This window comes from Pristiophorus japonicus, chromosome 9, assembly GCF_044704955.1.
Source record: "Pristiophorus japonicus isolate sPriJap1 chromosome 9, sPriJap1.hap1, whole genome shotgun sequence".
In the NCBI taxonomy this organism is placed as follows: domain Eukaryota; kingdom Metazoa; phylum Chordata; class Chondrichthyes; family Pristiophoridae; genus Pristiophorus; species Pristiophorus japonicus.
In genome coordinates, this window is record NC_091985.1 from 67,112,965 (window position 1) to 67,125,052 (window position 12,088).

Here is a 12,088-nt window from a genome sequence, read left to right on the forward strand (position 1 = left end):
AGCCAATGTCGGTCAGCAAGCACCGGGGTGATGGATGAATGGGACTTAGTGCGAGTTAGAACACGGGGAGCCGAGTTTTGGATCACTTCTAATTTACGTCGGGTAGAATGTGGGAGGCCAGGAGTGCGTTGGAATGGTAAAATCTAGAGGCAACAACGGCATGGATAAGGGTTTCAGCAGCAGATGAGCTGATCTAGGGGTGGAGTCAGGCGATGTTATGGAGGTGGAAGTAGGCAGTCTTAGTGATGGTATGGATATGTGGACGGAAGCTCATTTCTGGGTTAAATATGATACCAAGGTTGCAAACTGTCTGGTTCAGCCTCAGACAGTTGCCAGGGAGAGGGAAGGAGTCAACAGCTAGGGAATGGAGTTTATGAGTAAGCAACAAAAATAAAGCACCAAGGACATGGGGAAGAGAGAAAAATGTAGTAGACAGTGCATGAGGGGCAGAGAGAAACAGAGGAGTGGGGAGAAAGAACAATGATGGAGATGGAAATTGTCTAAGTCGAATAGACCCCAAAAAGTGCAAAATAGATTGGAAGCTGAAAATAGTATATAATCATGAGTCTTCCCAACTCAAACAATGTAATCAAATGCAGAAGAAATTACATTTATATCGTGCCTTTCACAATTTCAGGAGATCCCAAAGCACTTCACAGCCAATTAAGTACTTTTAAAGTGTTAACATCACAAAACACATAGGCACCGCACGGATATGCACAGCAGTAGGCTGAATTCATCAACCACTTATTAAATCCGTTATACCTTTGGCAAGCTGCAACTTTATACAACCTCAAAAAGAGGAGACATTAATTAAAAGCACTTCTGCTATCACTTCATAACTAGATTTAATAACCAAAAACTTTGAATTGAATTGAAAAAGGAAAGTTTAGGCAAGTTTTTGTTCTATACATTCGCAGAAATCCCCCAATTTGTATCTCAGTTGCTGCTCAATTGTTCTGGAATCATCAGTGACAGGAAGCTACCCCAGAGGCCTGAAGAAATCTGTAGACTCATAGGTATTTTAAGGACAAGAAACAGCAGGACCAAGAAGCAGATTTGAATCAAGTGGAAACATCAGAAGAGGGATCTTTGAGTGTTAGGAAACCACAAAAAAAACCTACAAAAACATGCACGTCATATTCTTTACATGCATGCTGCTCTCACAACTATAATATCATTGCTTACAAAACTGCTGCTGGTTATGTCCATGGAATAATTAGAAACAACAGGAGGGAGCACTATAGCAAGACTGCAGTGAAATTCTAATTGGCAAGCCAAGCAAACAAAAAAGTTTGTCATCTTATTTTGGTCAGTCACTTCAGACAAGTATAGAATACATCCAATTATTTTGAAAGCATCTTACTTGTTAATAAGTGGTTCTGCAGTTTCTTTGTGGTAGAAAACTGGAATGGGTACCCCCCAACATCTCTGCCTTGAAATGCACCAGTATGTCCGTCTGTCCAACATCGCAAGCATACTGTTTATTGCTGATCGTGGAATAATTTCCACCTTCTTCAGCATCTCCTAAGACAAAAGTACAAAATGTGTTATTTTAGTACCAAACACAATTGAAAAAAACACTCATGGCTCAAATAACAGAAAAAAAGCAAATGAAGCAGAGTTTTAAATACTGCAATTGCCATGTAACTGTTGGGCACTATCTTCAGTTCAAACAATACCCTTTCTGTTTACAAACAGACTCCAGCCACCAAGAATTCTCAATTTGCTTCAACACTGGCCTCCGGATCTTGCGGTCAGCAGTTAAAGGACGACACTTGCCGCTGATTTTGAAAAAAGCGGGCTCTAAAGCGTGGATTTCCTCTATTCCAACGTGACTTTGAATTTGGCGCCATCTGTGAATCCAGCAACAGTGCAGCCTGCAAACAGACTGATCAGCCAATCAGATTGAAGAATTCTCAGACAGCAAAGTATAAAGCAGGGATTATAACTCACATTCTAATAATTGTACAGAAAGCAAAATAAAGATTGGGACATACACATGAAATTTAGAAACTTTCAAATAAAATTAAAATTTTGATTTTAAAAATCATGCAATTTTTAAATTTTATTCTGAAGGAATGAAAGTCCACACGTAAAAAAAAATTGTAGGCCCAGAGGGGTTGTTCAGTAGTAATTATGACTTAGTTTGCTCAACTACTCCTGATCAAACAAGGCTCTACATTTTCATTGTTTTTTTACAGCAAGAATAGCACATAACATAGAAATATAAAAAATAGGTGCAGGAGTTGGCCATTCGGCCCTTCGAGCCTGCACCGCCATTCAATAAGATCATGGCTGATCATTCCCCCAGTAAAAAGTTGAAGTTCACATCAAATCACTGATTCCGTGTTGATTGTATCGTGTGCACCCTGTGGAGGAGCAGACTATCACTGACAGCAACTTCCCAATTTCCACATTTAACTGCCCGTGAGCAGATGCCAGAAGTAGCTATCAGTTTTACACAGTAATGACGGCAAGCACTGGCAGTTTCGCCATCATTACAACCGCAAATTCGGACCAATATGTTGCAGAATCATTTCCCCCTGAAATAGAAAATCCGTTCCCATCTGTTGAGGCAAGTTTCACCTTAATTGCTTCTACATGTCAAAAAGGCATTGCTTGGCTCCTTTACAAATTAGAAGACATTCAGACAATTATCTGTCCAAATTTGCCTTTCAACATTATGTTTTTTTCATTCACACAAATGCTTTTCCTACACAAGTTCAAAAAATTTAGAAAAGCTACTGCATTTACTGTGTTTTAAAACAAAACAAGTAAACCTCCCATGGAGATGCTCAAGGCTAACAGGATGATTTGCTGTTTTATAAGGACAGCAACATTATATCAAAACCCAAGGGAGCACTGTCCCTTTAAGGCAATGTTGGGCATTCTATCAGGCCCTCTGGATGGGACAGAAATAGAACGTGAGCCAGAGCTCGAGCTGCACATTCGTCTATCTACTTTCACTTCTCATGGCTCAGAGACAGACCCGGACTGCTGCCAAGGAATAACCGTAGTAATACTTCATTCAAATTAATAATTTGCAGAAGCGATTCTCCCTGGCCCGATCTTAAAAGGATCCGTTCAGTGATTCTTGGCCGCAATGGCGGACGTCTGTACCCAGAAAGCACTGTGTACTCGAATATGCCCTATCCATTTTAGAGTGGAGTCATGGCTGCTCATCTCCACAACCTTTTTACCAAAGAAAGTGACTAGTGCTGTATCTTTCCTCTACCCGTATCCAGAATATGACAGCAGGTGAGTTTTCATCTGGCACCAATTGGGACAGCATTAGCAATTTGCAGAGGGACATAAGGAGGACTGAGGTGGGAAATTGATACTGACACAGCACTGATCTGGAGACCAGAAGATACCACCACATTTTCAACTTTTATCTTTGATTCATTTCTAAGCAGTATCCAATACATGTTGTGTATATAAGATAGTATCTGACTACTATCTGAATTTATGTTTATGCAAAGTTTAAGTTTATGCAATGTTCCCTTTTAATTTTTTTCGCAAGTGGTCCCTTTAAATTTGCTGCGCAGCTGCACATGCGCAGCATCTCTTGCAGAAGCTGGGGAGCGGCCTGCGCAGGACCACATGATTGTTGTGCGACCATGCAGCCACGCGCCTTAGGGGAAACATTGGTGGGCTGCCCTCAACAGTTCATCAAAACTATGTTAGGCAGCCCTCCAGCCCAAATAATTGCCCATCCCTGCTTTAAAGCTATGAAGTCTAATTGTTAAGCAGACTTAACCTCACGATAACAAGAATTTGACTGATGAACCAAAAGCAAAAGGCTGGAAATATACAGCGTCATCAATTTCTGTGGTGAGAACAAACAATCAGCATTATGGACTCAAGCCCTTCTTTAAAACAAATCTCAAATATCAACTGTTGTGTTCTCTCCACAACTGTGTATTGAGCTTTGTTTGATTGTTGTTTGGTGAAGGAATTTCACAGAATGTAAAATACTGTTGTCGGCCAGATGTACCTGGCACTACGCGACTTGTTTTCGTTAAGTGCAATTGCTAAGATCAATCAGAGGAGTTAGACTCTGACTCTTGTATCAATGTGGTATCTTCTATTGCTCTGTAGATTGCAAATCATCTTTCTCCTCTTCATATTTTAAAACATTTAACAGAAGAAATGTGTGCAAATAGACAGGCTTGACAGAAAAAAAACACATTTGGTGTGCCATACATTAGACTTTAAAATAAGGTTTTAATAGAACATAGTCAATGTAGACAATAGCACTCTCCTGTGGCACAATGGGGCTTCTGCAATGGTCCAATTTTTCAGCCAGCTATTTGTTTACCCAGAGCTGCACAATATATTTTGCTTCTTTGAACTAAAAAATGCACATTTCAAATTTGACAAAAATTCATCATTTTCTGGAAACCACCCACAGATCAAGATAAACCAACGCCTGAGCTATGCAATCACATATGCTCTATGTCAGGGTAGATCCACACACTATCTACTGATATTATACCTTGAGTTAGATTTATGACAAATCTCATAAAATGCAAATCTCTGACAAGTTTTAGACATACATAGGATATATGTTTAAAGGCTGCCTGATAGATCATAGAATCAGACAGCTCAGAAGGCGGCCATTCGGCCCATCTCACTATTTAGTATTAAAGCTGGAGATCAGGCACTCCGATGAGCTAATGATGCCTGTGGAACCATTAACCAACACCAAAAATCACCATCTTCAAAGTATTATAAAGTATTTACAGCACAGAAACAGGCCCATGCTAATGTGTGTGCCCCACATGAGCCTCCTCCCAATCAATATATCCTTCTATTCCATTCTCCCTCATGTGCTTATCTAGCTTCCCCTTAAATGCATCTATGCTATTAGTTGTCAGCTGCCCTCTGACACTATTCCCTTTTCTCATTTTTTTTTAATATATGTATGGGTAATCAAGAGGCCTGGACTAATGATCCGGAGACACGAGTTCAATTCCCACCACAGCAACTGGGGAATTTAAATTAAATTAATTAAATAAAAAATCTGGAATAGAAAGCTAGTATAAGTAATGGTGACTATGAAACTTTCGGATTGTCGTAAAAATCCATCTGGTTCAATAGTCTGCCATCCTTACCTGATCTGGCCTATATGTGACTCCAGACCCACAGCAATATGGTGGACTCTTAACTGCCCTCTGAAATGGCAGCTCACCAACACCTTCTCAAGGGCAATTAGGGATGGATGCCTTGCCGGCGACGCCCATATCCCATGAACGAATAAAAACAGTGCCTCTGCTATTTCTTCCCTAACTTCTTTTAGTATGTGTAAATGCAATCCAGGGGATTTATCCTCTAAGTTTCAATTATCTTACCCCTTTCTATCTTAAATGTCTTCATATCCTTTTTGATTTCTTCTTCTAATGTCATGTCCACCATGTCCACCTCCCTGGTAAATACCATTACCTGCGAGTTTATCCTGTGCATCTCTTAGAGGCCCTATCGCTATACTGATTTCTTGTGTTATTTGTGTGTCCATAGAATACTTTATTATTTCTTTTTAGACTCTTTGATAATTTAATTTCGGTTTCTCTTTGCCTTCCCAATTGTTTTTCTGACTTCTTTGCTAACCTTTTCGTATTCCTTTTGTCATCCTCTCTTTTGTGCCGATGTGCTTAATGTATGCCTTTTTCTTTAATTCCAGTTTTGTCCTGACTTCTTTATTCATCGATGGTGCATCATTACTGGCTCGTTTGTTCTTTCAATTTAGTGGGATACATTTCCCCAGGACTCTATTTTAAATGTTCTATTTCTTTATTTGTCAGTAGACTTTCCAGTTTATTTTCCCTAGTTCCATTCTCATCCCCTTAAAATCAGCTTTTTTGCCAATGTATTACTTCGGTCTTTGCCTTCAAGCGAGAAGGGGAAAATGTGGAAGGAAAAAGTCCAATTGCAGTGTCAGTAATTTATGAACTATACTGAAAGAAAGGAAGATTGTGAAAACTTCTAACATAAAAAGTGACAATTGCCGATGATGCATAAAAGTACATATCTACTAAGATGCAGAGAATGTTTGGTGCACGGTTGTTTTTTGGATTGGAGGCAGGTATACAGTGGTCTTCCCCAGGGGTCGGTTCTCGGACCACTGCTTTTCTTGATCTATATTAATGACTTGGACGTGGGTGTACAGGTCACAATTTCAAAATTTGGAAATATAGTGAACAGTGAGGAGGAAAGTGATAAGGTTTCAGGAAGACAGACAGGCTGGTGAAATGGGCAGACACATGGCAGATGAAGTTTAACGCAGAAAAGTGTTAAGTGATGCATTTTGGTGGAAAGAATGAGGAGAGGAAATATAATCTAAATGGTACAATCCTGAAGGGGGTGCATGAACAGAGAGACCTAGAGGTAAGTGTGCACAAATCGTTGAAGGTGACAGGGTAGGTTGAGAAAGCAGTTAAAAAGGCTTACGGGAAGCTTGCTTCACAAATAGAGGTATAGAGTACAAAAGTGTGGAAATGATGATGAACCTGTATGAAACACTGGTTCGGCCCCAACTGGAGTACTGTGTCCAATTCTGGCCAACATACTTTAGGAAGGATGTGAAGGCCTCAGAGACAGTGCAAAAGAGATTTATGAGAATGATTCCAGAAATGAGGAACTTCAGTTATGTTGATAAATTGGAGAAGCTGGGGTTGTTCTCCTTGGAGCAGAAGATTGAGAGGAGATTTGATAGAGGTGTTCAAAATCATGAGTGGTCTGGACAGAGTAGATAGAGGGAAACTGTTCCCATTGGCAGAAGGGTCGAGAACCAGAGGACACAGATTTAAGGTGATTGGCAAAAGAACCAAAGGCGATGCAAGAAAAAACGTTTACGCAGCGAGTGATTGGGATCTGGAATGCACTGCCTGAAAAGGTGGAAGAGGCAGACTCAATTTTAACTTTCCAAAAGGGAGTTGGATAAGTATCTGAAGGAAAAACATTTGCAGAGCTACGGGGAAAGGGTGGGGAATGGGATGAACTAAGAGCCGGTACGGGCTCGACGGGCTGAATGGCCTTCTTCTGTGCTGCAAATGGGACGTTATTATACATTAATACATAGTGTCAAGCTACCAAATTACAAATATTGACCATTTAAGTTTTTTTTTTCAGTAATTTAATCCCAAAATAAAGATTTTACCTGAGCTCTATCCTTGATACGTGCAGTATCTATGAACCACTGTTTGCTGGATCGTATAATTACTGGCTTCTTTGTCCTCCAGTCGTATGGGTAACTGTGTCTTACTTCCTCCTCTTTTAATAACATGTTTGACTCGTGCAACATTTGGATGACTGTAATAAAATTCTGAAGTTATTAGAATCCCCCAAAAATGTATACACATTCAGACCCATTTACAAAGAGTGGCATTCCGTTTACAAAGTTTAAAGTTGGGAACTATTATCATGTAAATAATGACTGCAATGATATTCTTCTTGATGTGAAAATACTACTAGTTCAACGCAACATAGAGCACTCATTTTCTGCTGTTTAGCCCATAAAAGACAGTAGTATGTTTCAATGAAAACCAGCATCTGCAATTATATAGCTAAGGATCAACTGTGCACTAATTTTCAGTTGCATTTTAAAATTGTACATTCCAGCTCAGCGACTTAAATCAAGCTCAGATCACAGTATACAATTAGTTGTTTGAAACCAAGCATATTCTTTTTATTACAGGCTTTCAACTGTTTTCAAGAACTGAATTGTTTATAACATCTGGGCGCTGTTTTTGTTATTGCATCTAGGAGTCAGTAAAAGAATGGCTGGCTCCGAAACTTATTTTATAATGAGCAAGATTTCACAATTAAATTATCAATCTCTGAATTATTTAATGTATACCAGTTACGTTCCAATGTGCTTTACAGTATTAAGGTACACATGTATAATTCCTTACATGGCAATTTGCAATTTCCGTCATGCCATCGAAGGAAGAACCAAGCACAGGCTGGGTATCTCCTTACAGGGAGAGGAAGAAAAAGAACATAATAGAAAGCAATCATCCTGGACAAATTTAATTGGCAGAGGCCTGTGGGCGAACAGCTTTCTCATGCTGGAAACAGTGGATGGCCGAAGACAAAGCAATGAGAGAAAATTAAAGAAAAATGTTTTTAATAGAGAAACATTTTTTGAGAGCACAATATAATTAACATAATTGAGTGTTTTTCTTTTTAGTTTTCTTCACCAATTTTCCCTTCTTCTCCTGAAGGAGTTGATTCCTTCCTGGGTTATAGTTTCACGGTTGCTAGGTGTCCTCCAGTACCTCATCCACCTGGCTATTAATCATATGTAATCCTTGATATCAGTGCCAGCAAGCTATTTGATGACTGTTGGATTACAGAGGAGGGGGAGGGAGGGTTGAATTATACTGCACTGTCCTCACCCAATATCCATGTGACTACACGTCAAAAGTACTTCATTGACAGCAAGCACATTTGGATGTCCTGAGGTTGTGAAAGGCTCTATATAAATGAAAGTTCTTTCTTAGCAGAACTCCCCTGCATAGCCATCAGAAGCAGGAACCTGAGCTGATTTTCCCCTACCTAAACAAGGGGTACCAAGACCACATTAGCACCTCGTCCACCACTCTAGCCGAGATCAGCCAGCCCAGCACAAAGCAAGGATCAAACCTGGAACCTTCCTTGCCTGTATAGCTCAGTTACTCATCCCTAAACCCAATAAGCCATTGAGAGAATTGAGACAACAAAATTTCCTAAACATTCATTGTAGCACAAAGGTAATACCAACCTGTTTCATTTCCTTCATTAAGGACATACTTGTTTTGAAGCTCTGATCCAGCTGCTTCAGTAAAAAGGCCATCTTCATCCACTAAACAGTCCTAAAATAGTGAATATATTAATTAAAACTAAAAGCTGCGAGTACTGTACGTCATCCCGTGGTGGAGATGAAATGAAATTTCCTCCAATTAAACATTGAGAAGATCAGAGCCAGTGTCTTCAGTACCTGCCACAAATTCCATTCCCTAGTCACTGACTCCATCCCCCTCCCTGGCCATTGCCTGAGGCTGAACCAGATTGTTCAAAACCTATGTCCTATCTGAACCCAAGCAGAGCTTCTGACCCCATATCTTTTCCATCACAAAGACCACCTAATCTCACATCCATAAAATCATCCGTCTCCGCCCCTGCCTCAGCCCATCTGCTGCTGAAACCCTCATCCGTGCTTTCATTACCTCCAGACTTGACTTTTCCAATGCTCTCCTGGCCAGCCTCCCATCTTCCATCCTCCATAAGCTTAAGCTCATCAAAAACACTGCTAACTCAGAGAGTCCCATTCACCCATCACCACTGTAGTCGCTGACCTACCTTGGCTCTATATAAAATGGAAGTTGTTGTCGTATAGTGTGATTCTGGTTTATGGAACAGTAGTAACCAGAAGAATATCACAATTTCTGATAGATCCCAGTCAGAAATAACTCGGTGCTACATGAAGTTATTCTGCATACATTTCTCACGTCCTGCACTCCAGCCACCATGGCTCTGACTCAACCGAACCAACAAAAGAAACAGATCAGTATTGTAAAGAGCTCATTTTGTAGCACACAGCTTTTTTCAGTGAAGGTCCCACAGTCTTCTGTCATCCAGCCTCTCGATATTCACTCCCAAGTTGCAGCAGAATCACATTTTCTCCCAATGCTGCCTTCAGTAAATGCACTGCTATTAGAATCATAGAGCACAGAAGGAGGCCATTTGGCCCATCGTGCCTGCTGGCATTATTAGTTATTTTAATTGTATGTATATATTAGAACTGTAACTTACAACAGAGAGGTTGTGTTGCGAAGCAACACCATAATCTTCCATTCCATGAGCTGGGGCTGTATGGACCAATCCTGTCCCTTTAACCATTGTCACATGGTTGGCAGGCAAAAGCTGGGATTCTCTTCCAGGAATTGTGGGATGGCTACAAACTCCACCTTCCAAATCTGAACCTATGTTAGAAGTAATAGTGTAAGTACACTGAGGGTTATAAAAATATTAAAAATATCCCCAAAACGAAAGTCATTTTGCTAAGTTACTCAGTATCAGCTAGCATGACAGTATGACCACTACAATTAGCCTCAGTATCCCAGGGATAAGGAAGGGGGAAAAAAATTAGCTATATTTGATTGTTATACAACAAGCTCTGCTGAAAGAGGTCTTATGCAGAATTCCGGGTTTGACTAGAACACTTCTCAAACAAACTAACACAATCACTGTCAAGGCTCACAAGTCTTAGAAGGATGCTGTTGCATTTAGAACCAAAACCCCATAATAGTTTCAACTTTCAGGACAGAGATAAAAAAAATGGTGGACTAATTTTTACAATACAGCATTATAAATGGATATAAACTTCAGTGAAAAAAGAGAAACTCAGAATAAATCTACTTTAAATCCTTTTACCTGTGACTGTCTGAAGGATTTCAAACTGTGCGCCCAGGATAGCTGCAGTAGAATCTACACATTCTGTACCTAGAAGGTAGAGCTCCTCTGTGTTTAAGCACTTCACTAGAGAATACCTGCAGTCAGATATAACACAGCAATGTTCTGATTTCAAGTATTAGGGATTTACTCAGCTTTTCAGAAGAAAACAGCAAAACATAATCCAAACTATCATAATTCAATCAAGCAGAGTCATCATGGTTTTGTGAAAGGGAAATCATGTTTGACAAATTTGTTAAGAGTTCTTTGAGGATGTAACGAGCAGGGTGGATAAAGGAGAACCAGTAGATGTAGTGCATTTGGATTTCCAGAAGGCATTCGATAAGGTGCCACATAAAAGGTTACTGTACAAGATAAGAGCTTACAGAGTTGGGGTTAATATATTAGCATGGATAGAGGATTGGCTAACTAACAGAATACAGAGTCGGGATAAATGGGTCTTTTTCAGGTTGGCAAACTGTAACTAGTGCAGTGCCACATGGATTAGTGCTGGGGCCTCAACTATTTACAATCTATATTAATGATTTGGATGAAGGGACTGAGTGTAATGTAGCCAAATTTGCTGATGATACAAAGATAGGTGGGAAAGAAGTTGTGAAGAAGACACAAATAATCTGGAAAGTGATAGAGATAGGCTAAGTGAGTGGGCAAAAATTTTGCAGACGGAGTATAATGTTGAAAATGTGAGGTTATCCACTTTGGAAGGAAAAATAAAAAAGCTAATTATTTAAATGGAGAGAGATTACAAAAAGCTGCAGTACAGAGGGATCTGGGGGTTCTTGTACATGAAACACAAAAAGTTAGCATGCAAGTACAGCAAGTAATTCAGAAGGCAAATCGAGTATTGGCCTTTTTTGCAAGGGGGATGGAGTATAAAAGTAGGAGAGTCTTACTACAACTGTATAGGGTGTTGGTGAGACCACACTTGGAGTACTGCATATAGCTTTGTCTCCTTATTTAAGAAGGGATATATTTGCATTGGAGGCAGTTCAGAGAAAGTTCACTCGGTTGATTCCTGAGATGAAGGGGTTGTCTTATGAAGAAAGGTGGAGCCATACTTATTGGAGTTTAGAAGAATGAGAGGTGATCTTATTGAAACGTACAAGATTATGAGGGATCTTGACAGGATAGATGCAGAGAGGATATTCCCCCTCATAGGGGGAATCTAGAACTAGGAGGCATAGTTTCAAAATAAGGGGTCGCCCATTTAAAACGGAGATGAGGAGGAATTTCTTCTCTCAGAGAGTCATGAATCTTTGGAATTTTCTACCCAGAGAGCTGTGGAGGCTGGGCCATTGAAAATATTTAAGGTGGAGATAGACAAGATTTTTGAATGATAAGGGAGTCAAGGATTCTGGGGAGCAGGGGTTGAGACCAAGATCAGATCAGCCATGATCTAATTGAATGGCAGAGCAGTCTCAAGGTGCCAAATGGCCTACTCCTGCTCCTATTTCTTATGTTAAGTTTTGGTAAATTTTGAATATTCAAGTTGAAAGGAAGAACTATTTTTTCAAAATAGCAATCAAACTCCCTCAGAACTAAAGACAGTATTGATGTTCCTACAGACTTTGATTTTAATACACCTGAAGCAACAGGTTCATTTCACAAAAGTCAGGAAGATTTTAGGGCC

General features: G+C 39.9%; 1 protein-coding gene across 3 annotated transcripts in view; it reads right to left on the reverse strand.

Annotated features, from left to right (window-relative positions):
* iars2 (isoleucyl-tRNA synthetase 2, mitochondrial) overlaps positions 1-12,088 on the reverse strand; it is a 109,242-nt gene that overhangs the window by 81,850 nt on the left and 15,304 nt on the right. For all 3 annotated transcript variants that reach the window (XM_070889432.1, XM_070889433.1, XM_070889434.1), the window contains exons 8-12: positions 10,420-10,535; positions 9,799-9,968; positions 8,768-8,858; positions 7,163-7,314; positions 1,367-1,527 (exon numbers count right to left, since the gene is read on the reverse strand). In XM_070889432.1, coding sequence (XP_070745533.1) covers positions 1,367-1,527; positions 7,163-7,314; positions 8,768-8,858; positions 9,799-9,968; positions 10,420-10,535 — 690 coding nt within the window. The remainder of the gene's footprint in view (positions 1-1,366; positions 1,528-7,162; positions 7,315-8,767; positions 8,859-9,798; positions 9,969-10,419; positions 10,536-12,088) is intronic.